Raw genomic sequence first — 27509 nt, 5'->3', positions numbered from 1 at the left:
AGGAGAAGCTCTTTGGGTGGTGTTGATCTTAGAGGATCGTCGCCCACACGACGTCCAAGAGGAGGCGAGGAATACGGCAGAAGATCTTGAGGTTATTAGTTTACGAAGAAGAGGTATAACTAGTAATTTTCTTCCGCATCATGCTAGTTATTTTTCTTTGTATGAATTCCAAACACAAGAGACACTAGATTCTAGTTTTTCGGATTTGTTTCGAAGTTGTGTTTTTTTTGTTTTTCGAATTTTTGATTCGATTGTTCCTTTTGGTTAAACCTAGAGTTATATAAGGAAATTAAATATTAGCTTTCCTTAAAAGACTTTGTCTAGGCGGTGGTGGATGCTCCCATACCCAAGAAGGTCATGTGCATCGCCATGCAGTCCTGGAAGCCAATTTTGAAAATTAATATTTAATTGAATTTATAACATAGGTGGATTTGGATTAATAGTGTTAAGTTCAGCTTGCGATCCAAGTCTAAACCATTAAGAACAGATAAGTTAAATTTGGAATCAATAATGTTAAGTTCCATTTGCGATTTCTAATTTAACTTTTAAAGAACACAATAGGTTATTAGGAAAGGTTCGACACTTGTACAAAATTTTTGTACAGTGGAACCGGTACGATCTTCCTAGGACTAACCAACAGGATCACAGCACGATCTCATGTTCACGCCTCTACGGTATCCACACGAACAAGCATTCGTTTGTCTCACAAACTCACAAGATGGAGAAAGGTTGTGCTAACAACCTATGGAGTGGATTTCGGCTAAGAGAGGAGAGGGGCAATGAGAATGAAGATCTACCCAAAAATGAAGAGAAAATTGCTTAAGGATTTTTCATCCAATGAAAACACTTAATTAGCATTAATGTCGTTAATGAGTATTTACACACCATTAAGGATCACACTTGTAACTCCTCATTTCAAATGAGTGTAACTCCTCATTTTAAATTCAATTTCGAAAATTGAATGGAATGAATAATTAAATTTTGAAATTCAATAATTATCTCCATTAATCCTCACTTGAGTCTAACTCAAGTCTCCTCACTTGAGTCTAACTCAAGTCTCCTCACTTGAGTCTAACTCAAGTATGATTCACTTGAGTCTAATTCAAGTTTGATTCAATCGAATCTTACTCAATTAATCCTCATGCAATTTAAATTTATGAATCAATATTTCATTAATTCAAATTGACTTCTTGAGTCTAATTTGATTGGACTTAATCCAACAATTAGATCCAATTGAGTCCAACTCAATAAGTCCAATTCGGATTAGACTTAATCCAATGATTCATCATATGAACTCATCTCCAAATCTACTTGTTCTTTGTGTGTGACCCAATACGTTCTCGTAACATTGGCAATGTACCCAAATCAACATTTAAATACATAAATAATGAGTGGCATCTAGCAAGACATCATTGTTACCCAAGTGACGAGAAGGTCAAGATCCGACCTAACATGTTCGTGGCTATTATCTTGTATGACTTGGTCCCTCTATCCTTGATATCTAGATTGATCAATGAGGTATAGACCGTGTCATCCTCTTATCAACCTTTGTGTTTCTTGATCTCTAAGTAGACACACTCAATCAAATAAGCTCGATATCTCATATTGACTCATTTGAGCATAATCATGCTTTCTTGTGTCCTACTAATCAAGGGGCCCACAGATATCGCTTCCGTCATATGGAAAGGATAGATCTCATCTATATCACTCACATCCCTCTGCATAATTCATTACATACCAAGTAATCGACTTTATTGTCCACCTTGTTACAGGTGACGTTTGCCGATACCAAAGTACACAACTCCTTATGTAGGGAACCGTAGCGACTTTAGGTCTAAGGACTATTCATACCAATAGTCACATGAGAATGTTTATAATACTCATATAACGATCCATGAAACATTCTCATGGCGGATCATTCAGTATATATTCTCTATTATATACCCATGTGTCAACCTGATATCTCATATCCATGACTTGTGAGATCAAATCATCCGTTGACCTACATGCTAGTCTCAACGCATTAATATTGTCCTTGTATATTAATGCTCAACTAGGAATAGTTAAGAGTAGTGTTCTCTACAATATCTCACTATCAATTCAACCAATTGATATACTATAGATAAGAACCTACTACCGAAGGACATTATTATACTTATTCAATTGGCACTGAACTGAAATAAATATAATAACCAACTTTGTCTTTTATTAATAATGATATATGATACAAAATGAGTCATTTACAATCATCTCATAATTGATACTAGGACTAATACTAACAAGCATGCGCCATCGCCTTAAAGAACAAGTTTATATATTGACGACTCACCTTTCCTTAAAGGACATGAACCAACAAATTAAAAATAATAAGAAGAAGAAATTGTAAGATTTGCAATATGCGACCAATGAAACTTTTAGATCCTACTTCAAGATTTTCAAACTTTAAATTGAAATAAAATATAGGACCATCTACGGAGCAAACAAGCTACTAACCTGGGTTTTCAAGCATGTTCCGGTTATGATCACCCTCTATATGCATGAGAGATGTATAGAAGCTGCTGCTACCTGCCACAACTTTGGTTGACAGAGGATGAAGCCGTTATTTTTTGCTAGTAATTAAGATTAATTAGTAAAAGCATCCATACATTGCAATTGTTCCTTTATGGAAGAGTATATAACAAGGATTATAATAATTCATAATCACTGGCTTATAGACATTGCAGTTTTCTTGTCTAGTAGCTAGCAACAGACAAGATATTAGACAATGAGAAACCATAGCAATTCATAGTTGAAGCCATTGATAAAGCACAGCACACTAATTTAGACATAGGAACGCTACGTGGATTTAGCCAGTTGGATTACGCAATCCAGCCTGACATGTAGTTGCTAACACTTGGCCCTGGTGTTGTTGCAGCAATTGCCATTTGATCAGGATGATACCTAGAAATAAAAAGGAAGAATGAATCAGGCATGTACACTACTAAATGTTGAATTGTTGATAATAATTCAGTCGTGTATACGGTATCTTAATATATTATGAAATAGAAAAGCAAAAGGAGCTTAATATATAGCAATAGGAGTTACCCAATTTGAAGTGTAGGTTCACATTCTATGGGCTGAAAGAATCCATCACCCTGTGGTTGAGGCTGCTGACGGCCATAAGCTACAGCATGAGCACTTGGATCCCAAAGTTGTTGATTGGCTTGAGAGCTTTCATCCAACTGCATCTCACAAGTCATAATACAAAAGAAAACATGCGAGCTCCTCCTTATTAACATCTATTTTATATGAGAAATTACGTAGTAGGAGGATTTGAAGATTATTATTATTATTTTTAGTAATTTTTTTTTTTAGTATTTTAGTTATTTTTTGATTTTTTGATTTTGAGTTTATATAGGAATTTTGGTAATTGTGAATTTGTTAATATATGTTTTTATTTCTTTTAGAATTTCTTGCTTTCCTTTCTTTATGAGATAAGAGTTAAAGTAAAGAATTAAAGTAAATATGTTAAGATTTCTTTCTTTTGGGGGTCTTAAGATCTAGAATCTCTATAAATATTTATATATCTGTTTGAGAAATTATCCCCGATTATTAAATAATATTTTATTTTTTCAAGAAAATATGGAGAATGACGGTTTTCTCTTATTGTCTTATCCTCAAACCCCCTTTCTCGTTAGCCCGTAAGATAATCATTATTCTGTCTGACATCAGTTGGTATCAGAGCCGGCGGTGTTCTATTGAGGAAGCCGAGAAGGTCGTCATGGTCGTGTCAGGTAGGTTCCTGCTAAGGAAGCCTCACACCGTGTAATTGTAGCCCTACATATTTAACCAGTGTCTGATGACACAAGATCTTGAAAATCATGAGATACGTGATCGAGAGGATTTCAAGTTGATTTACTCGAATTTTTAGGTACGTCATAGATAGTGAATTTTGTTGATTGGATTAACAAAGTGGATCATATCTTCAACTATAAGCAAGTTCTAGATCGGATGAAAGTGAAACTGGTTGTCTTTAAACTCATAGGTCTAGTATTAGCATAGTGAGAGCACTTATAACTCTCATGAGACAGACAAGGCAAGACCAAGATAAAAAAGAAGATAAAGAGACACTTTCTTCCTTTCAATTAGGGATGATAATTTCCTCTGAACCCGTTGGAGGATCTGATATCCGACCCAAATGGAGGAGGATATGGACTACTGATATTCGATATCTGACCCGAATAGTCGATTAAATAATATATATATATATATATATATATATATATATATATATATATATATATATTTAAAAAAAAATTCTCAAAATTCACTAATTATTTTTATTCTATTTTTATTGATGTTAGGAGTAGACTATGTAGATATTTTATTTATTTTTTAATTATATATATTTTTAATATGATATTAATTCTAATATGTTTTTTTGAATGATGATAAGTTGAATGGAAAGAAAAAAATTATTAGTATAGATGCTATCCAATCTTTAATGGGTATGAATATATGGATGGATATCTAATACCCATGGGTATGGGGATGAATGATATGGAATCTGACCTGAAGTCGATCTATTTGTTGGTGCAGTAAGCACTAATGGTCAAACTTAGATTTTTGATGAATGACAAATAGATTAAAAGTTAGATGTTGTGTTATCTAACCTTGTTACCAAGTGTGTAGGACTTGATGTGTCTAGAGGTTCTGGTACCAAGTTAAAATCTAGCTAGGTCTGTTGGACCTGATAGCTGGTGAGAAGTCCAAATAGGTCAAGAAGTAACCCAATATCTGGTGGAAAGTCCGGCTGGATCCGCGAGATTTGACAACTGGTCGAAGTCTAGTTGGGTTTGCGGACCTGACAACTGGCAAGAAAACTTGGTTGGTCAAAGGAGAGTCAAACAATTCTGCATGGTAAGTGAGGTAAGTCACTCGAGGAGAGTGATCTAGTGAGGACGAGTCTCAATTAGGCACTTTAGGTGTTGGTCCAATTTAAGTTCATTTGGGAAGCCTAAACTGAGACTATGACTAGATCGCGATCTTGAAAAGATAAGATCGAATTAATACTCCCTTATAAATAATTGTGTTAACTCTATTTTATAAAATATAGTCTGTTATTTAGACTAAGACTTTTTGTAGGGGTGAAAATGTAAAAGTAACCATAGGTGAACAGTATCTGAGGCACCTTGGAGCTGCGGGGAAACTCCTCGGAGCTACATAGTGGCATCCTAGATCTAGAGGAGGCGCCCTCGCAAGGATGAACTTTGAGGATAAAGTTCTCGTGCTGAGGAGGCATCCTGGAGAGCGCTAGAGGCGCCTCGGAGTTGTGTGGAGATGCCTCGAAGCGCATGCAAGGTGCCCTCGAGTGGATAGAAGCCATCGTCCGTGTGACTTATCGTGACTGAAGCTTAAGGGATTAGATTTACATCTGGAGGCACTTCGAATACAGTTGGAGGCACCCTCAACACTTCTAAAAGCATTGTTCGACCATAATTCAAGACACAACTTCCATACGAGCTACTACACCATTCTGTTACTATGTCTTCGCATTATTGTCGTTCTACTACATCTGACCGTTGTCGACAGATCAACACCAACACACGGGCTCTCAACTTCGATTATCACGTGTTGGTAAATTTAAATTACAATAATTTACTTTATTGTTAAGGCAGTGTAGTCGGTTACACTGTCCTTCGTTATTAGTATACTCAATTCTTTCTTCTAGCGGGTTTGAAAGAGGTTTATAGTGAATTGACCATCGATACAGTCTGAGGGATTGTAGGTCTTAGAGTAGGAGTTACCAAAAACTTCAAACCAAGTAATGTCTCGTGTTCAGGTTTACTTCTTTCTATTTATCTTTTCTGATGCACACTTTGTTTTCAAAATCGTAAAAATTAAGTTTTTAAAATAACGTGATCCCCCCCCCCCCTCCCCCTCACGTGCATCGATTCTACACCATTGCTATCCTTACTTTCAATTCCTATACAGAGTGATGGTGATTGCCAAGATACATATGGTTTTAGTGATGGAAGTTTATTGAAGGCTGACAAGATAGATAACTGGACATCTATGAAAAAACCTCTCCCTTCCAAATCTTCAAGGTTATATGGCCATCCTTGTGTCAGATATCCTCAAGATAAGTTAGATTTGGATGTTAGTGTATCTATCGACTCAGAGGATGCCTCCAAGTCAACAATTGTATGGAAAGCAAAACTTGACAGTGGCATCTCATGTCCTCCACAATCTATGGGAGGTTGTGGATGCGACATTCTAAAATTAAGGAGTGCTTTTTCTGATGATCGAATTTCAGATATGGTAAAAAGAACTAAGGAGCGTATTCCTATATTTTCTGAGAAGGATTGCTCTTGTACTGCATCGGAAGGCATGCTTAACCATAACATAGTAAAGAAATTTGCATCTCGGATCTTATGATAATTATTTATTCTGTCCAAATGCACTCAATGTTCACGATGATCAAATGAAGATCGTGAAGCCATTGAAGAGATGATTAAAAGACCGACATATTTGATGATCCAATTTATAACGATAATCCATGGTCAACACCGCCAAATTCCTAAGAGAAGTCTTCTCCCTGTAAAGGGACTCCACTTCAAACATTGAAGACCTCACTGGAAGAAACCTAGAATTCTCATCATTGTCAAGGATTATGCTGCAGCTATGAGAGAATACTAGAAGTGTTTGAAGGATGCAAAGATGGATAAGAACATCGTCCACAATGTCTTGCTCAATAGCATATTAACGAGGATTTTCAAAGTCTAACAGTTGTTAATAGATTTTATGGATTTAGTGTTAGATGATCTTCCTCCTAAATTACCATCTAAAATTATTCTAAACTCAAGGACGAATTTTTTTCAACCTAGGATGACTGATTCAAAAGGATCCGAAGATTATTAGTAGTAGTAATTTTTATTTTTTTTTAATACTTATAGTATTTTTGGTCATTTATATCTTTTATTTTTATTTTTGGATTTTGAGTTCATTTAGGAATTTTATGAGTCTGTTAATTATTTTTTTATTCCAATTAAAATTTTTTTCCTTTCTTTACAAGATAAATGTGGAACCGCCACATCAGCGGCCCCCCTAGAGCCGGTCCCACGGATATGGAGGGAGGTAAAATTCTTTCCTTTCTTTACAAGATAAGAATTGAAGTCTATTTGTTAAAATTTCTTCCTTTTTTGTGATCTTAGGATCTAAAGTTTATATAAACTTTGAGAAATTATCCTCAATTATTAAATAATATTTCTTTTTTTTTCTGAGAAAATCTACAAATTATGATTTTCTTTTATTGTCTTCTCCTCAAACTCCTTCTTGTCAGTCTATACGATAATTGCTACTCGGGTCAAAAATAAACTATTGCATTTTAAGAAGATATAGTTTGTATATATTATTTAGAACATGGTCGTTAGAGAGAAAAACAAATTTTCATGAAAAATAAACAAATTTGATAGGGTCACACAATTTCACAAAAGCTTAACACTATATTTTGGGTCCAATGTTTTGATAATTAACTATTGATCCAATAATGTCAATAATTATTAAGTTTTAATCATAAATCGATAAACTTTAATTTACTTTTTTATCCTTAATGTCAACGAAGGATAATGCAGTTTGTAACTTTTAACAAAAAAAAATTTGTTTATTTTTTCTTCTTAATGTGAACAAGCTACAAGTACCCATGATGATTTTAATACGATCAATCAAGTCAAATTATATCTTATGCATTTGATCAATATGTCTAAGTGTGCAGGAGCTCAAGAATATAAGAAGTCAAGCGAAAGATATAGCTAGTGAGAAAGATGACACAGGAAGCGACTCAACAGGCACAGTGCGTCCAAGGGACGAGGTGTTAGTACAAGGAGCACTAGACAATCAAACCTGTGTTTTGATAATGACAAAAGGTTCAAAGTTAAGATTACTTGTTGTCTAATAAGTGTGATTGGACTTGCAGGAAAGTCTTAAGTGCTCTTAGGTAAAAAGTCCTAGTGGATTCTAGGCAGGTGGAAACCCTAGGGGGAGGAATCCTAAGTTATAGAAAGTTCTAACTATGGTTAGGCAACAAAGTCCTGGTCTGGGAGACTGGACGAAGTCTTAGCGGATCAAAGACTTTGGGTGAAATCCTAGAGTTGAGAACTCTAGGTGAAAATCCTAATGGTAGCGGATTAGGTGGAAGTCTAAATGGGTCGTGGAGTAAACGTTCAGCATGAAGTCCTGGAGTCTCGAACACTAAGCAAAAGTCCAGATAGTCTGAAGGGCCAATCTAGCAAAAAGTAATTTCTCCTGAGAGGAGTAGGTGAGGATGTGTTCCTCGAAGAGGGAATAGTAGGAATCGGTCCAACCTAGAGTTTCAACGAAACTCAAAGTCAAGATCAGACAATTCGAAGGTTGTCAAATCTTATCATTCGTTGCATATTATTTGCTTAAACTAACCTTATTTTGTAGGAAAAGAAGGTAGCAAAATAAGGTGGTCCGGGCGCTCGGAGGGAGCCCGAGCGTCCGGAAGGAGTCCGAGCACCCCGAATGCCGAATTTTATCCCATTGCCAGGCTGGAGCACGCTGATTGGACGGGCCTACGTCATGGTCTAGGTGCCCGGAAGGGATCCAGGCACTCGGAACAACCTATAAAAGCATTATTCGACCAACACCTCAAAAACATCATTCTAATCAACTTTCGCTTCTTCGTGCTGTTGTGAAAATGTTTCCTCAACGCTCAAAAGCTGCCCCAACGATGATCGCGCTAAAGACTTAAATCTCTGAGTCGTTGGTATTCTTTACTTTTCTAAATTACTTGTAACCATTTAAAATTGTACTTGTACTCTTTACGATTGATTAGTGATTGTCCATCGAAAGCACTCTCACGTGCAAGCCTTGGAGTAGGAGTCGCCATAGGCTCCGAACCAAGTAACTCTTGGCATATTAGCATTGTTCTTGCTTTCTTTATTCCGCTGCTTTCTCTCGATTGTTCTTCGATTGTTTTAAAATGAACGTGAAAGCCACGAGCGATATTCACTCCCCCTTCTAACGCAACGATCATATACGAGGTGTTACGGAAGAGTACGCTAACAGCCGAGAAGGAAGCGGACGATATTTCTGAGGGACGAGAAGCTGGAGTGAACTACTCAAGGAGAGAAGCTCGGAGTTGGTTCAGGTGAGCTCAATTCTAGAAGATCGGATGATCACCCAAGTGATCGGAGAAAGCGTTAGACGATCAGCCATGGTACATGGCTGATCGGTTTGGGTGTTCGGACAAGATGGTCTAGGCACTCGGACCAATTTGGTATCGAAAGGGCACCTCGACACAATGGATTAGCTTTGGGCCTACATTAGCAATGGCCCGGGCGCCCAGGAATGGATAAAAACTTATCTTCACACCATTGTGAAGGTTGTTATATGGAGATAAAGTTTGCTACGCTAGGGGCGCTTGGATAGGGTCTGAGCACCCGGACCGAGACACATCAGTAAATGGTTAGATTCGACCAACAGACTATAAATAGAGCTCTGGTCTCAGTAGTTTGAGATAACACTTGTAAACAAGTTATGTACTTCAATTTCTAGTTCTATTCTTTACTTTTCTGAACTTTCAACATTATAAGAGGTCACTCCGCGTTTGTAAGGAGATTTTAGTAGTTATATTTGCCTTGGATTAACAATCTTCTGATTGTAAACCAAATAAATATTCTTGCCTCTTTCTTTATTTTTATACATTTAACTTTCTGTTTCTTAACAAGTGTTTGCCTAACTTAGTCCAAAGATCGAGAAAGGGTATTCTTGTAATTTCAAGCAATTCACCCCCTCTTACCGACTGCTCGAAGATCTACAATTGGTATCAGAATGAGGACGCTTCAGAAGGACTAACTGACAACCGAGGCAAAAAAATTGATAGTCTAACCAAGCCTCAACCCCCTGAAGTTCGAGAGGGAGTTCACACACTAGAAATGTCGAATGGAGGTATTTCTATGAACATATTTCAAAATTATTTTAATAATAAAGTACAATTGTGTAGTTCCTAAGGATCAACAAGGAGAAGAGAAAGAAGAAAATCAATGAACGAAGAAGGAATAAAGTGATTTCGTAGCCAATAGCAGAGCGAAATATCACTTGCTAAGTGTATTACCGCCTCAAAAAGTCAACCGCATTTGAAGCTACTCCTCAGCCAAAGAACTTTGGAAAAAAATCTTGGAGCTCCATAAAGGCATATCTGATGTGAAGCTCGCACGATGAGACATTCTTCAAAATTAACTAACAAACATCCGTCTAGAAAAATGTCAGATGATAGCTCAACTACATGCGAAAATCAAGGAGGTGATCGTCAAACCAATCAATCTCAGTGAAATGGTAACGCCTTCTCTAAAACTCCAGAGTAGACCTCAATCATAGACACCTACTGCATATCAAAAGATCTAGAGGAAAGTACACTGGAAAGTCTATTTTCGACATTAGAATTACATGAATCCAGATATGCACCACAAGAAAAGATTCAAGCTAGAATTTGGTACTAAGAGCCACCAAGAAGGATGAACCTGAGTCAGACTCAGATATTGATGCAAACCAAGAAGCTTATATAGTAAAGCTTATATAGTAAGGAAATTTTTTTAAAAAATAAACCTAATAAATTTAAAGAAATGCAAACCAGAAAAAATCCAAGAAACAAAAGAAAAGTTCGATGCTATCGTTGCCAAAAAGAAGGACACATATAGGAGGAATGCCCAGAGCTCAAGAAGGAGAAAGACAAAAGGGCCAAGGCGAACCAAGCATAAGAATCTCAAGGCCACTTAGGATGAAAGTTCATTATCCGAGTTCGAAATAGAAGCATTTGCTGGACTATCACTGATGGCTAGTGATCCTGTTCGAGAATCGAGTTGACGGACGCTGGGGAGAGGGCGCTCACGTTGACGGGATGTAGACTGAAGATGACATGGACCTCCGACGAGCTAAGCTTGCAACCATAAGTCGTTAGTGCCGAGCCAGGGAAGGGTTCTCCGGCGATGGCCCTCTGACGCTTAAGTCAGTCACTGACGGCAAGCGAATGAAGTGGAGAAGAGAAAAGAGCAGCAGCGTAACTATAGCTACAGTAGGAGTGAACATACCTTCGTCGAAGTCTAGGGATCCTTATATAGGGCTCTCGAGAGGCGCGTGCACACTTCCCAAGGCATGCACCCTTCTTAAAGCATACCTGGAAGGGACGTGTCAGAAAAACGTGTCTAACGTCATACCTTAACAGCTCGAGCGTATCTCTGCCGTGACAGTGGAAGCTTCCACCGTACAATTTTCTATCTGACCATGCCGCCAACCATGCCGTCTGTCGGTGACACTGGTCCCTAGGAAGATATTCCCAACTGCTCCTTTTGTCCGTTATTGGGCTGAGCAGGAGAGTCGCTCGGCCAGTCCATTGTCCGGGTGATATCGTGGTCGGGCTGAGCGCCCTCTCAACCAATAGTCTGTTGTCCGACTCCGTCCTGTTAAGCGAGGGAGCCCTGCCTGCTTGGTCGGGGCTGCGTCCACCGTTTAACCGAGCGAGACGGTCGCTCGGCCTTCGTCCTTCCATGCTTAAGCTTTTTGAGCGTCGGAAGCTCGGTATTTGGCCGAGCTATCGAAGTGTCGGATCGGCTACTCTTCATGTCGACCGGGAAGGTGGTTCACCCAATCAGACGAGTGCTCAGGACGTTGACCACTTTGACTATGACGCTCCACGTGGCGATGACCTTCTACAAGGCGGGCTCCACCCTTACCACTGGATCACATGCCTCTCTCTCAAGTCTAGTCGAAGGAGGTTGTAAGTCCGACTGAATGGACAAGTAGTCTGGTGACCGACTGGCCGATCGACCAAGGGCTAGTTGCGTCCCGATCGGCCCAAGTAGGGCTGATCTCCTAGGCCGTTCGGCACCATGAGGATTTACAATTGGGAAATTTCTCCTTCGGCGTCTTCGGATGGGCGCGACCGGCGCGATCAATGCTGATGTCGCCCAAATCTTCTCGTAATTCATGCAAATCATCCCCATTAAGACCTTCCTATAAGCGAACACCACGTGGCACTGACGCTGTCACCGCACGATCGAAGCGACAGAGGTGATGTGATGTTCGACGATTTAAATTCAATGACTGGATCTATGCTTTGGATTTTGTGCCCTAGATCGAACGGCTCCGGTCGGTCGAACATCCACTTTATAAAGCCACAATGCCGACTTCTGCTCGATCGCTGTTGTCTTCTCCATGTGCTCCGGCGATACTGCTCGTGTCCAGTGCTCCGGCGAACCTCGGCTTCTCCCCCCGGTGATACCCTTCTGTAAGCTCTTCAACCTTGCTCCTGCTTGGTTCTTTTTCTTCCGTTGCTTTCCTGCTTCTGCTTTGGTGTTTTCCCGGCCCCTTTTCCGACCATCTTCCTATTCTTTTGTTTTCCGGCAATGGCTAGTTCTTCCATGCCGTCCGACTCCGCTCCCGATCTCTGGTACAACACCATGGAGACCCGGTTCGATGCGGGCGACACTGCGAGCCTCATCAACTCCTTTGACATTCCTTCTGACCACGAAATAGTCTTAGCTTCCCCGTTCGATTGGCCCATTAACCCGCGGATCGGCACTATCTATTTTTTCTACAACCAATTTGTGGTCGGTCTGCGCTTCCCAATCCATCCTTTCATAACCGAAGTCTGTAATTATTTTCGTGTCCCTTTGGCGTAGCTCGTCCCTAATTCTTTTAGCCCCTTGTGCGGTGTGGTTGTACCGTTCAAGGTGCATGGTATTCCCCTCACACCCCAGGTATTCCATTACTTCTATTACCCAAAGCAGTCCGAGTTGGGCACCTATCTCTTCCAGTCTCGGGTCGGCTTGGTCTTCTTCGACAAAATGTCATCTTCCAGTAAACATTAGAAAGATTACTTTTTCTATATGTGTTTCCCCGAGCGGCCGAGCTTCTGTACCAAGTGACAGGTTGGGCTCCCGCCTCAACCGAAGCTACAGAAGTATAGGAGCCGACCGGACTATCTCCATGCGGCCAACCTGCTGGCCGGCCAGAAATTCAACATCCATAAGCTGCTGCCGGAGGGGGTGATGTATACGTTTGGGCTGAGTCCGATCCGGACGAAGCTCCCAAGCAGCCTAGGTATGAAATTTTCTCTTCTTTCTTCTTTTGAATCTAACAGATTCTTTTTTTTCTTTTGCAGCCGACATCATGATGCACTCCTTAGTCGTCGGAATTATGAAGGTCAAGCAGGCTGAGATCGAGGCAGCAGCGGCAAAAGAGATGGCGAGCCTCGGTCTGACTCCGGTCGGCTCTCACGAGTGTGAGAGTGAGGCAGCGCAAACTGAAGGAGAGGGTGCCGCCGGTCAAACACCCCACACAGAACCAGCCGGGGATCTGCTTCCTTCTAAGTCCCAGCCTGCCACCCAAGTTGAGGGCTCGGGGTCTTCTGGTGAGGTTCCTTTACTTCAACGCAAGAGATGCCGCACGACCACCCCATCCCGTTCGGCTACTTCGGTGGTGCGCTCTCCCAAGCATGGTGGCACCTCCTCTCCGATCGTTCCTGAGACAGTCGAGGTCATTTCCTCCGATCGGATCCTCTCGTTTGCCGATCTACCGCCTGAACCGATCGCGGTCCAACCACTTTCCTCTCTTCCTCCGGCTCGGCGGAGGGTCTTACGATCCAGCATCCTTCCGGCCTCAGCCTCCCAAGCTTCTGGCCCTGCAACTTCTTCTCAGTCAGCTCCGAGTGGCCGCCGATCCGTGACTGCCATTCTCCAAGTCCCAACGAAGGAGTTCCTGGCGGCTGGCGATCAATCGCAGACTACCAAACATCAGATACACATCCGCGGGCCGCTCGTTAAGGTCTGGGAGGAAGCCAGAGGGTGTGCTGCAATGATGCCTCCCGGGCTGCTTGGTAACAACCATATGCAAATGGCCACCGACATAAGTTCTTTATCTATTCATGATTTACCTTCGTTCGACACTAACATTCTTCCATTCGGATGCAGTACTAGGTGGAAAGTGTGGCGGTGTGCAACCGTCTGGCGCTAGTGGTGGAGGAGCTTAAGAAGCTCAAGATTTCTGGTGAAGCTTCTTCCTCCCAAAGGCCTTCGATTGCCAAGCTGCAGGCCGATCTGGCCAAGACCAAGAAGCTTCTGGAGGCCGGCCAGAAGACCTCCTCTAACCGGGCGATCATGATGGGTCGACTCGAGACCCAGGTGAAATACTATGACCAAAAGATCGATCTGGCCACCACCAGAAAAAATCGAGCTATAGCTGACCTAGATCTGAAGAACCAGGAAGCTCGGAACTTAGCCAAGAAGCTCAAGAAGGTGGAGAATCTTTTGGCTCCCGAGTGAGAGAGCCACTCGGCTCTGGAGACCGTTCTTCAAGGGCAAGTGAAGGCCCTTGAGGATTCTCTGGGGACCTCCCGTGCGGCCCTGAAGACTTACCAGGACGCCAAGCCGAGTCGCTTCGCGGCCATGAAGCAGGGATACCTCCGCTCGGACCAGTTCCTCGTGAAGGCATCCACACGGATCGTCCGATCGTTTGAACTGGCCATCGACGCAACGATCACCTAGCTGGAGGCGAACAACCATCTCCCTGAAGCCTTGCCTGCTGACGCTGTCGACTGCGTCCAACTCCTCAACTCTATTCCTGACGAAGCTTTTGATAACATCGAGTGAGGAGGGCTTCTGTAACTCGAGTGAGGAGGGATTCTGTAACAAAGTGTTGCATGTTTGACTGCCATTCAATAGCTTTTTGTTCATTATCAATGAAGTTGTTTGACAATTCTTCACATATTTGCTTGCCTTATTAAGCTTTTGGCCTTTCAATCCAGGATGGGCGATACATATCCATTATTGAACTCATTAGGGCTATACCTCTGGGTTTAACGTCGTTGCTCGACTCTGGGGTTTAATGTCGTCACTCGACGGTCTTCTAGGGCAGGAGTTTAAGGTCATCGCTCGACCGTCGGTGGAGTCCTGGGTTTAACGTTGCCGCTCGACAATCTTCTAGGACAGGAGTTTAAGGTCGCCGCTCGACCCTCGGTGGAGACCTGGGTTTAATGTCGCCGCTCGACGGTCTTCTAAGGCAGGAGTTTAAGGTCTCCGTTCGACCGTCGGTGGAGACCTGGGTTTAACGTCGCCGCTCGACGGTCTTCTAAGGCAGGAATTTAAGGTCGCCGCTCGACCATCGGTGGAGACCTGGATTTAACGTCGTCATTCGACAGTCTTCTAAGGTAGGAATTTAAGGTCGCCGCTCGACCGTCGGTACAGACTTGGGTTTAACGTCGCCGCTCGACGGTCTTCTAAGGCAGGAGTTTAAGGTCGCCGCTCGACCATCGGTGGAGACCTGGGTTTAACGTCACCGCTCGACTTTCTTCTAAGGCAGGAGTTTAAGGTCGCAGCTCGACCATCGGTGGAGACCTGAATTTAACGTCGCCGCTCGACGGTCTTCTAAGGCAGGAGTTTAAGGTCGCCGCTCGACCGTCGGTGAAGACCTGGGTTCCCACAAACGATGCCAAATTTGATCCTGCCCGAGAGTCGAGTCGACGGACGCTGGGGAGAGGGCGCTCACGTTGACGGGATGTAGACTGAAGATGACGTGGACCTCCGACAAGCTAAGCCTGCAACCACAAGTCGTTAGTGCCGAGCCAGGGATGAGTTCTCTAGTGATGACCCTCCGACGCTCAAGTCAATCACCGGCGGCAAGCGAATGAAGTGGAGAAGAGAAAAGAGCAACAGCGTAACTGTAGCTAAAGTAGGAGTGAGCATACCTCCGTCGAAGTCTGAGGGTCCTTATATAGGGCTCCCGAGAGGCACGTACACGCTTCCCAAGGCATGCATACTTCTCAAAGCATACCTGGAAAGGACGTGTTAGAAAAGCATATCTGACGTCATACCTTAACATCTCGAGCATATCTCTGTCGTGACAGTGGAAGCTTCCATCGTACCATTCTCTGTCTGACCATGCCGCATGTCGGCGACACTGGTCCATAGGAAGATATTCCCAACTGCTCCTTTTGTCCGTTATTGGGCCGAGCATGAGAGTCGCTCGGCCAGCCTGTTGTCCGGGCGATATGGTGGTCGGGCCGAGCGTCCGCTCGACCAATGGTCTGTTGTCCGACTCCGTCCTGTCGAACGAGAGAGCCCTGCCTGCTTGGTCGAGGTTGCGTCCACCATTTAACAGAGTGAGACTAGGGGTGAGCAGTCAACCCGCCAAACCGACCAACCCGCTTATACCAACCCGAACCGAACCGAAAAAAAATCCGTCGGATATAGGGGCTGGATGTAGGGTCATGATATTGCATTATCTGATCTAGTAGGGTCGGATAGTTTTTTATCCCAATAACCGAACCAACCCGATCCGCAATCACCCCTACTTGTAGCAATTGCTGTCAATAAATTGCTACACGTTATAGTAGTTACTGCCGATAAGCTGTTACACGTTGTAGCAGCTAAGCAGCTACTGACGATTAGCTGCTACAACGTGTAATGAATAATGCCTATTATCATTTTAAAATATTTTATTTTTTTGTTGTTTTATATTTATATTTTATATTTCATTAGATATAGGATCGGATATCCAAATAACTGACAACCCGTCGAATATCTGATACATAATAACCGCCGGATATAGGACCGGATGTAGGTCCTGATATTATATTATCTGATCTAGTAGGGCCGGAAAATTTTTTACCCTAATAACCGAACCAACCCGATCCGCGATCACCCCTAAGCGAGACGGCCGCTCGGCCTTCGTCCTTCCATGCTTGAGCTTTTTGAGCGTCAGAAGCTCGGTATTTGGCAGAGTTGTCGAAGTGTCGGATCAACTACTCTTCATACCGCTCGGGAAGGTGGTTCACCCGATCGGACGAGTGCCCAGGATGTTGACCACTTTGACTATGACCCTCCACGTGGTGATGACCTTCTACAAGGTGGGCCCCACCCTTACCACCGGATCAGCTAGTTACGAAGAACCAAGCAACTCGGAAGCTAACATCTATGAAGGAGCCACATCAGATGAATGCAGCGATGCCAGGGGAGAATCGAGTTTCAGATTAGACATGGTAAGTGAGGTATATCTCTTACCTCCTGATCAATTATATTTTGGAATAAAATTTATATCTAAATAAATGTGTAAATTGAAAACCAAAAATGAAAAATTGAAAAAGAAGAATTTAGAAATAAAAATAATCTTAACAAAATCATGTTTAATAGAAGATTTTGATTAATTGAAAATGTCAAGTTAAAAGAAAAATTAGATCAATTGGAAAAGGAGAATGCAGGTTCACACAAACTTAGAAATTTTCAAGGGCTAAATTGGTATTATAGATTCTATAAGGGTCAAATTAGAAAAGTAACAAGAAAATATATATTAAAAAAATTTCTGATTAATCCAATAGGTAGGAATCTATTGGATTCCAAAATTATGTTTAGATTAAATTTTCATGCATGTTCTAATTTGTATTTGCTTTAATATTTTTGTTACATGCTTAAAATTATCTAAATTTTATTTTCAAATCTTTTCTATTGGAAATTAATTAGATTTTAATTTTTTTTACTAAAAATCGATTTTATGACTTATTTGTAGGAAAAAATTTAAATTTTTTTTTACTTTTATATCATTTTTTATGAATTTTTCAACAAAAATATATTTTTGGAATTAAAATTATTTTTCAGAGTTATTTTTAAAAAAAAATTTTTTTTTTGTGATACACATTATGTTCTCTATCGAAAAAAGAGTTTTCGAAATTTTTTTGACGGTTATATAATTTTCTACGAATTTTTTTTATCAAAATACTAATTTTTAATATTAAAAATTCTCAAACATTTAATTTTTACAAATTTATTTTTTCTGCAGATATACTTTCTATTTTACATACTCAGAAAATTTTACAAGATTTTTTTTGAGTTTAAAATCTATTTTTAAATATTTTTTTAAAATATATTTCTCTATATAGAATAATTAATTACTACTTTAATTAATATTATTTTTTCATACAAATTTTATCACTATTTTGGATAAATATGTTTAACTGTTACAAAATTTTTTACATTTTTTCAAAAATTAAAAATAATTTAAAAATTATTTTTTTTTCAAAAATTAAAAATAATTTAAAAATTATTCCTTTAAAAAGCTGACTTTTAAATCATAAAAAATCAGTTTTCAAATAATAAATTCTAGAATTTTTCTAAGTATTAGTTATGATTGTTTAACCCTTATTATTTATTACCCTTATTTTTAGGGAAAAAATTATAGATTAAGTTTAGGGGAATGTATATCTTAATTTACATATTTAATATTTTAATTTGCATATTCATTTACTTTAATATTTTGTTTTACTATAACTTAACTTGGGTTGATTCACATCAAAAATGGAGAAATTGTAAGTACCTCGTGGTGATTTTGATGTGATCAACTAAGTCAAGTTCGATCTTGTGTATTTGATTCTTGTGTTTAAGTGTGCAGGAGCTTACGAATACAAGAAGTCGAGCGAAAGATACAGCTAACGAGAAGGATGACACGAAAAACGAGTCAATGAGCTCTATGCCTCTGAGGGACGAGGTGCTAAGGAAGAGTACGCTGGTGGATGAGAAGAAAGCACGCGACATTTCCGAGGGACGAGAAACCGGAGCGGAAGACTACTCGAGGAGAGAAGGCCGGAGTTGAATTCGGGTGAACTCAATTCTAGAAGGCTGGAGGATCACCCAAGCGACCGAATAAGGAGGCAACGATTGGAGAAGGCATCGAATGACCAGCACATGGCTGACCGGTCCAGGCATCCAGACCAATTTGCTATCAAAAGGACACCTCAATGTAGTGGATCAACTTTGGGTCCACGTCAGCAGTGGTTCAAGCGCTCGGAGCGGGTCCGGGCACCCAGGAATAGATAAAAACTTATCTTCGCACCGTTGCGAAGGTCGTTGCGTGGAAATAGAGTTTGTCACGCTAGGGGCGTCCGGACCGGGACACGTCAACAAACGGTCACATTCGACCAGCAGGTTATAAATAGAGCTCTGGTCTTAGTAGTTTGAGACAACACTTGTAAACAAGTTCTGTACTTCAATTTCTAATTCTGTTTTTAACTTTTTTTGAGCTTTCAATGTTAAAGAGGCTACTCCGCATTTGAAAGAAGGAGATTTTAGCGAGTTACATTTATCTTGGATTAACAATCTTCTGATTGTAAACTAAGTAAATATTCTTACGTCTTTCTTTATTTTATGCATTTAACTCTCTGTTTCTTAACAAATGTTTGTCTAACTTAGTTCAAAGATCGAGAAAGGATATTCTTGTAATTGTAGGTAATTCACCTCTTTCTTGTTGACTGTCCGGAGACCTACACATGCTAAGTAGATTATGAGAGTGTGTTGATGTATTAACCATGTGAGCATTAATTTACATGGTAAGGAGTTATTGAGATAAAATTAATTTTATTTACACCAACAACATCATACTTATGATTTGAAATTCTAGATATATAGGCAATGCTATTTTAGTTAAATTACATGGCTACTTACTCTTCTCTTCAAAGCTTTATTAGCTTCACAAAGCATTTGTTCCTGTAGATGAGCAATGATTTTATTACTGAATACAATACAATGAGATAACTACGTAATATACTAATTAATACCCGTCTTTGAAGATCAGTAAGTTGATCAAGCATGTATTGTGTCTGTGAAAAAAAGTCAAGTGTTAAAACACATGTTTTCAACATTTAACCATTAATATTTGATAGTAACAATTGACCATAAGTTGATACATACAAATATGATTATACCCAAGAAAAAAATTCAATTAAAATAAAAAATAGAAGGTCATAGCATAAATCTGTATTTCTATGAGAACGAGAAACTAACCCTTGTTGATCTTATTTGTCTTAATGAGACATCAAGTTGTCGCTCAAGTTGTTCTAGTTCTTTGATGGAAAGCTGACCCAAATCCTCACCCAATAGATTTCTAACATTTGCAAAGATCTTTTAGAGTCTTGCTACTAGAATGCTTCAGGTAAATTTCTCATGGACTATAAGAAACATTAAGGGTTGGAGTAGTTCACCTCTGTGATCGTTGCAAGGCTTCAACACGTGCCTTAAGTTTCAAGTACTCGTGTTGACTGGTCTATTTTACCAATACAATATAAAAGAAAGTTTAGATTTACAAGATGCTGAAATTAATCAATTACTATAGGAATGGTGGGACAAATTATAAAGTCTTAAATCAAATCATATGAGAATATGCAATTCTTCCATCTATACCATCCTCATCTCTAATGAAGAAGCAAGTACAACAAGTCTGTGGCACCACAGGCTTGTTGTACTTGCTTCTTCATTAGAGGTGAGGATGGTGTTGAGCAACTAGAAGAAAGGAAAATAGATATTGATCCATTGGAAGATGCGATTCAAGCAACTTCAACTTAATGGAATTGGATAAGTGTTTTCATGAATGAATCCGCGCGCAGAAGAAAGAAGAGTTAATTCCATGCAATATAACACATGCTGAATAAGTTCTAGAATTTGTTTACCAATTCATTTTTGCTCGTGGGAAGTGTAGATATGTGTTTACCTTTTTTACAATATGATAAAATTAGGAATACGACTAATGAACTTGAAGATCTAGATGAAGATTCTAAACTGCATCAACATAAAGAGCTCTACAAAAGATACTTGGTTGCCAAGAGTACTGATGAACCTCTCAACATTTGCTTAATGATTACCAAAGTTTCGAGATACATCTAAACCCCCTTTTTAGACTTTTTTGTTGGCTATTGACACAAAAACTTGATGAGTATCATTCTATTCATATCAAGAGTTTATAGCTACTAAATTTTTACAAAGATTAACTAAGCAAATTGTTATTGCAAATAGCATGGTGTATATAAAATGGAGGAACAGGTTTACGAGAAGATGTTGGAAAAGTAAACTTGATCAATACATGATATGTTTAATCCTTTATTTTTCGCTTATTATGATTCATGCATTTTGAAGACAAATCTTAGTTGAATATTAAACTGTTTAATGCTGAAAAAATTGCAATCTTGTGGAATCTACTTCATGCATCTAGGTTATGCTTCGAGACTATATATACACTTACAATAATATAATTCACAATGTAATAAAGAAAAGTATGAGTAATTCTAGGAGATGAATCTTAGAATCATGCGAGAGATTATGATCGTTGATTTGCATTAAATATTCCAGTTAGTTATTAGTGTAATTGATATATACTACATGTCCTACATTAAATTGATAAATTGACTATATGTCCTACATTTTTATTCAAAGATTGGACATGCAATTTTATATAAGTTTAAAATCAATTTAGACAATATATTTATTGTCGATCAATGCACCACGTGGATAATCAAGTTAATTTAAAAAAATCTTCAAAACATAAACCATGAGAACAATTGTAATATGCAAAATCTATTATTATTACATCAATTGATGATTTATCACGGATTAAATAACTACTTTTTTTTACCTGTTTATACTATTATATCATTTCATTATAATCTTAATAATTATTGATATATCTAGATAGCAATCACTGCAACGGGGTAAAAGAAGTAGAGAAATGAAAATCGTACTCGTGTTTATTTAATACTAATATATCTTTGTTCAGTTGTGAACTTTAACAAGTCAACTCCACATGAGATATCATATAAATTTATAATTACCATATAGTTTAATGTTGTTGGTTAATAGAATTATTAGTGTCGAAATATCTCATAATTATAACTATTATTATGTCATAATCTCATGCACATGGTCGATCTAAATTAACCTCGATAGATATCTTCAAATCCTTAAAAGATTTTGAAAATTTATAATACATAACTCAACAATATTTATCAAATATCCACTCTCCATGAATATTAAGGGACCCAACATATTCTCAGAGGCTATGGTACCATAATAAGATATTCAGATTATCACCAGACACCTACGATTTGATACTCAGCTATGATATATTTACAAAAAAATTTCCTCCAAATGAGACATGCAACCAAAGGATATTAGGTTTCTAGGTTGCCTACAGTACATGCTTTCCGATTTATCCTGGTAGACGGTAGAAAAATTTTGTGGGGCTCGACCAATCATCCCAGAGCTAGTCAATTAGGCTAATTGAATTTATTAATTTTTTAAAAAACTCAACATGTAGCTTTCATAGCTCAGTTGGTTAGAGCACCCGTTTAGTAAGCGGGAGGTCTTGAGTTCAACTCTCAATGAAAGCACAATTTATTTTATTAAGTTTTGCCCTCATACTATGGTGGGGTTCTATCTTCACATCCTTAAAACATTTTGAAAATTTATAATAAATAAATCAACAATATTTATCAAATATTCACTCTCCATATATGAATATTAAGGGACCCAACATGTTCCCGGGGCCATGGTGTTATGGTAAGACATTCATATTGTCTCCCAAGTACCTGCGGTTCGAACCTCAATTATGATGTATTGGGGGTCATAATCAAAGGATATATGTTGGATTTTTTGGCTGTGGGGTACGCCGCACGCTTTCCGATTTCACCTGATAGTTGATAAAAAAATTTTATGGGGCTAGACCAATTATCCCAAAGCCAGTTAATTAAGCTAACTGAATTTATTATCTTTTTTAAAAACATCACATGTAGCTTTCATAGCTCAGTTGGTTAGAGCACCCGTTTAGTAAGCGGGAGGTCTTGAGTTCAACTCTCAATGAAAGCATAATATATTTTATCAAGTTTTGCCCTCACTATGGTGGGGTTTTTTTTTAGGGACCCAACACTTTTTTTTCTCTTGGTTTTTAGGGACCCAACACATATTTATGGTGATGTTAAGATGGTTGCGTTGGAATTATTAGTTTATGCCACTAAATAAGCAAAAATTAACTATACATAGAAACATAAAAGTAAGCATAACTAAAGTGAAAAAAATCATGAAACTACTGAGACTCGTGTTACATAGATTAGTTGATAATTTAACAAAGATAAAAATATAAATACATGTTAGTGTTATCCATGGTCTATACTGTTATTTCATATTGGAATTTCAATCACTAAGATATGGTACTAGGATTGAGCATGGTTTGAGATAAATCAAGAAGGTTCAAAATGAATTTAGAGAAGGGGTACTCCCTACAATTCTCTTCTAACTTTTATAAAAAAAAATATGATAATTAAAGAAAATTAAATTTTATCATGTCGGTTTTCAGACATATATTGACAAGGTAGTCTTTAACATATACTTAGAATTTTTTATTATTGTAAATACTAATTAGATAGCTAAAATACAAATGAGTGAAATATAATTTTACTTTAAAGCACGTCTACATGATTTTAGATTTTTTTAAAACTCCTTCCACTATTTACTTTTAAAAGTTATAAATAATAAATTAAAACCCAATTGTACACATTCTAATTAAAATCAAATTACCAAATTAAAATTCATATAATTATGATATGATTAGTCAAATTTATATTAACACGGGTAAGCACCAAAATGTGCTACAGCATGTTAATAACATAGTACAGTATACAAATAATATAAGCATATGAGAGCGAGTACCCTTGCTAACTAATATGAGTTCATGCAAACTCCAAAAGTTCATTAAAATGGAAAATTTTGGTGATACTAAATGACATAATATAAGATTTTAAACCATGACATAATCTATATTAGTAATTCATGGAACGCCATCTTCTGAAAGATCATGCCAACTCTCTTCACATAAGTTTCCATATTAGAAACTAAGTTGAGAATAAAAAGAAAATTTAAAAGAACCAACTCAGTACTATCAATTCTTCTTCATATACAATTAAATGTGCATAATCAGTGAGACTTGAAAGTTTACATATTTATTAGTTATCCAATTATAGTTTCTTATGTTCATTATATTCGTTGATGGTTTAAATCCATAGTAGATATTTAATTAAGATATTTTTATAATGTAAATACAAAGAAGAGAACTTTTCAATGTCTCTATTTACCTGAGTCTCCCTTGATATTGTATTTGTTTCAGGTGCTCCATAACTACACTTTTGATACCTTTCCAGCGTCTTCAGCATACTACAAAATTAATTAAAAACATCACCAGAATTCGACTGGAAAACTTGCTTTGTTAAGAAAAGAGAGAGAAATAGAGAATGAACATATCACATATGAGCTATTGAAGAAAGTACTATTATAATAAAATCAAAAATGTTTTTTTTCTTCTACAGTCACACAAAAAATAATCGAAATCAAAACCAATGATCGTATGCTTTCCACTATTATCCATATTTCATTCTCTTATATAAAGGTCGTTTATCAAGTTCATCGAGCAAATTTAATTTATGAGATATGTATACCAGCAATATGCAGTACCCACTACCCAGTCACACAATAATGCACAGATTTAAATAAGAATACAGAGTTTATCTTCTTGAGAAATTAGACCTTCAACTTCAAAATATTGATGATAGTTAAAGCATGCCCAATAGAGCATATCAAGTGGAAATATGGAAAATAAATTGATCAAGGTTGGGTCTGTGTTTAAATCGTTGATTGATGTTTACTACCGAGAAAAAGCTTTTATTAAACCGAGTGATTTCAACTTAAGAAAATTAATTGCGAAAAGTAATCTGTAGGATAACATGATTCTTGCTCAAAGGCTACGTGTGCACAAAGGACGCATCAGCAACAAAGCATCAAGATAACCTGTTAGTAAATGCCGAGAAACTCGTCAAATCAGAGAAAAAGTAGCCTATGAGAGAGCAAACATGGATAGAATTCGAAGCAACAGGCATCTATCATATTGTTCCAAACACTGAAAAGTCTAGAGATGAACAGATAAAGGACCAGATGTGCAGAAGTCTAGAAGGTATTAAGATGACAACCTGAGTGTCAGCAAAAAAAACAACAAATTAAACAGATTGAAGGACAGGAAACAAGGTTGCATCACAGGAAGAATCAAAAACTTGAATTTCGAACTATGGAAATCAATAAAATGGAAATAGCTATAGGGATAGCAAGAAAGGATTTATCTGAGAACCAGAAGAGAATGGAAAAATTAGTTTGCTGGAAAAAAAAAGTTAATTTTACTCGACATGATAGATGAGACGTTTTCTTAAAGCACCTCATAACCTAGGTTTCTTCACCATTGTGATGTGATGTTACCTTTGCATTCTCACAATGAAAGATCTAATCGTGCAAAAAAATCTAAACAATATGATATCTATGAAGTGATTCGTTGTCAGATAATCGAAAAAAAAAATTAAATTAAAACTACACAGGAAACCCTAAAACTTTGAAGCGGCACATAAAAACTCGAAGTTCCAAATTTTGTTTCTTTGATACTTCCCCTTTGACTGCCAGAGGCGAAGCAACGAAAAGCTAAATATCTATCGATCTTAAGACATAGCCACTAGAATAGCTGAGTAATATATATTTATATATACATCTTGATTTACTTTGATCCTCCCAGCTACAAAGTTCCATCGTGAAAAGGAGGCGCGCATCCTTACTGATAAACCAAGAAGGCTTGAAACCAGGAAAAACAAGGTTTAATTGGACAAACAAATACTTAATAGGCAAGCACAAACAGAAATCCCTTTACGGATAAACGAAGTTCAAGTTAGTAAAAATTCTTCCAAATTTTGTTAAATTTCTACTCTAGTCCGAGCAGAAATTTCATCTTTTAGATATCAGATTCTTTACATCGTAACGATCCAGATCTGAACAGCCATACAAGTCTTTTAAAAAAAGGTGAACTCAAGCGGAAAAAGAAAACCTTTCTTTGCACCATCTCATGCTATTTCATCGTCAGATCTGTTCTTTTTACGAAATCGGTAAACAAGCGGAAAATCCAAGCTAGGGAACAGATCAAAGCGGAAATCCACCACGTAACCAAAAAGAGAGCAGCTATCTATATATCCTAGATCAACTCCGTGTTTGCGCACGCAGGCTGCCGCTTACCTGGAGCTGCTGGAGAACTCATAGAGCTTCCCGCGGTTGGAGAAGACGATGAGGGCCACTTCAGCGTCACACAGCACGGATAGCTCGTAGGCTTTTTTGAGCAGCCCGTTCCTCCGCTTGGCGAAGGTGACCTGCCGGTTGATCTTGTTCTCAATCCGCTTCAGCTCGACTCTGCCTCTCCCCATGATCTCCTTCCTCTCTCACCGGATCAACAACAACAGGAGGCGAGTATAAGAAGAAAAGAGGAAGCTTTCGCACAAGGGAAGGCAAGAGAAAGCCAAACCCCACTTACTATATATAGAAAGAGGAAGTTCAACTGCTGAAGGCGACCTGAAACAGCGCAACACTGCTTTAACCCTTGGAAACCCCTTATCCTCATACTCCCGCATGCAAATGTCTATGCGGTTGAGTTACGCAACGTCAAGATGCTTTCCGCAGAGCTCGCTGACGTCCGATGGGGCAGTCGTTTGGGCACACTCATGCGGTGAGGCGCAGATTAGACCCTCACAACGAGCGGGCGCCATGAGCTAGCAAGCTGCACCTGCACGGTGTCAGTGAAATCGCAGGGATCGGTCCGTAGGCGGCCTCTGACGTGTCGGGCAAAGACACGCGAGTCGGACGAAATTGATGTACGACACGATGGAGGGGATCAAATCACTTTATGGCATAACCTTGTACGCACGGCTACATTTCTTTACTCTTCAAAAATTAAATCAAACAATTATATTTTACAAATAACAAATATTACATTTATATTACTAAAATAAATAAATAAATAAATTATAAAAGAAAAAATCCCTTATGGAAAATATTTTTACTGTTAATTGTTTGTTGGTCGAGTTGACCACGCTAGTGGTAGAATTTTGCTTGAGTTTGCATGTTGCATGTTTTCATGTTTTCATGTCTTTTTATCAAATTGCACATTGCATACAAATTCATAAAAGCAATGCATTAAATGATTAAACTACTGGACTTATTACTAATCTAGTGAACCTATATCAATTAACGATAATTTTTGTTGGCCAAAATTTGGTCAGAATTTTTTATCTTCCAATTAGAATGTATGTATGTACATACATATAATTAATGTACACATATGATATTACTAAAATATCCATGTATAACACTTGCATGTATTGATTCTAGCTGACCAGATTCTGACCATTTAGTATTATCCATCAATTAAACCTATAGACTATTTATGAGGAGTTGATAAAAATAACATACTTATAATTAAGATTGGATTAGCTTTGTTTTATGTTTCCATCTCGTCTAGGGACAAGTTAATTCCTACATAACTTCCTCTATTGACTCTAGTCACGTCAGCTACTAATGGGTCCGTTTCCGAGCACCTTACTTCACAGTCAAACACCCTGCTTTTTTAATAAAATAGACTAATCGAAGGTTAGAAGGAGCTAAGGCGCACCTTGACATGACCTCTCCGATACTAAATCTGATTCTAAGAAAAGAACATAAGACAATAGTCACAAATGGAGATGATATAATGAATTGTATTCCGCTAGAATGATTATCTTATTTATAAGGAAGGAGAGTCGTTTCTCATGTAAAATTATCAATTAAGTTATCCATTAGTAACACTTTTAC

General features: G+C 38.4%; 1 protein-coding gene and 2 non-coding genes across 3 annotated transcripts; 2 read left to right on the top strand and 1 right to left on the bottom strand.

The window, feature by feature from the left end:
- Positions 1 to 2858: 2858 nt before the first annotated feature.
- LOC122048918 (agamous-like MADS-box protein MADS4) lies at positions 2859 to 26089 on the bottom strand. The gene is made up of 8 exons (XM_042610458.1): positions 25905 to 26089; positions 23939 to 24017; positions 20024 to 20085; positions 19827 to 19926; positions 19601 to 19642; positions 19488 to 19529; positions 3085 to 3221; positions 2859 to 2940 (listed from the first exon to the last, which is right to left on the bottom strand). The coding sequence occupies exons 1-8, from the start codon at positions 26087 to 26089 to the stop codon at positions 2859 to 2861; spliced, it is 729 nt and encodes a 242-aa protein (XP_042466392.1).
- Positions 22128 to 22201, top strand: TRNAT-AGU. The gene has a single exon. It is a non-coding gene; the product is annotated as a tRNA-Thr (tRNA).
- Positions 22603 to 22676, top strand: TRNAT-AGU. Its single transcript has one exon. It is a non-coding gene; the product is annotated as a tRNA-Thr (tRNA).
- Positions 26090 to 27509: the final 1420 nt, after the last annotated feature.

Source organism: Zingiber officinale, chromosome 1B (genome assembly GCF_018446385.1).
Source record: "Zingiber officinale cultivar Zhangliang chromosome 1B, Zo_v1.1, whole genome shotgun sequence".
In the NCBI taxonomy this organism is placed as follows: Eukaryota; Viridiplantae; Streptophyta; class Magnoliopsida; order Zingiberales; family Zingiberaceae; genus Zingiber; species Zingiber officinale.
Note: the sequence above shows the minus strand (reverse complement) of the source record. Positions and strands in the feature narration are given on the sequence as shown.

What these genes read in the sequence shown, in the direction of transcription:
- LOC122048918 (XM_042610458.1), bottom strand. Translation starts at nt 26,089, where the DNA reads ATGGGGAGAGGCAGAGTCGAGCTGAAGCGGATTGAGAACAAGATCAAC. An exon ending in GACAAATAAGATCAACAAGG is followed by an intron (nt 19,643 to 19,826) that starts GTTAGTTTCTCG and finishes TTTTTTTCACAG; the next exon opens with ACACAATACATGCTTGATCA. An exon ending in TTACTGATCTTCAAAGACGG is followed by an intron (nt 19,530 to 19,600) that starts GTATTAATTAGT and finishes GCTCATCTACAG; the next exon opens with GAACAAATGCTTTGTGAAGC.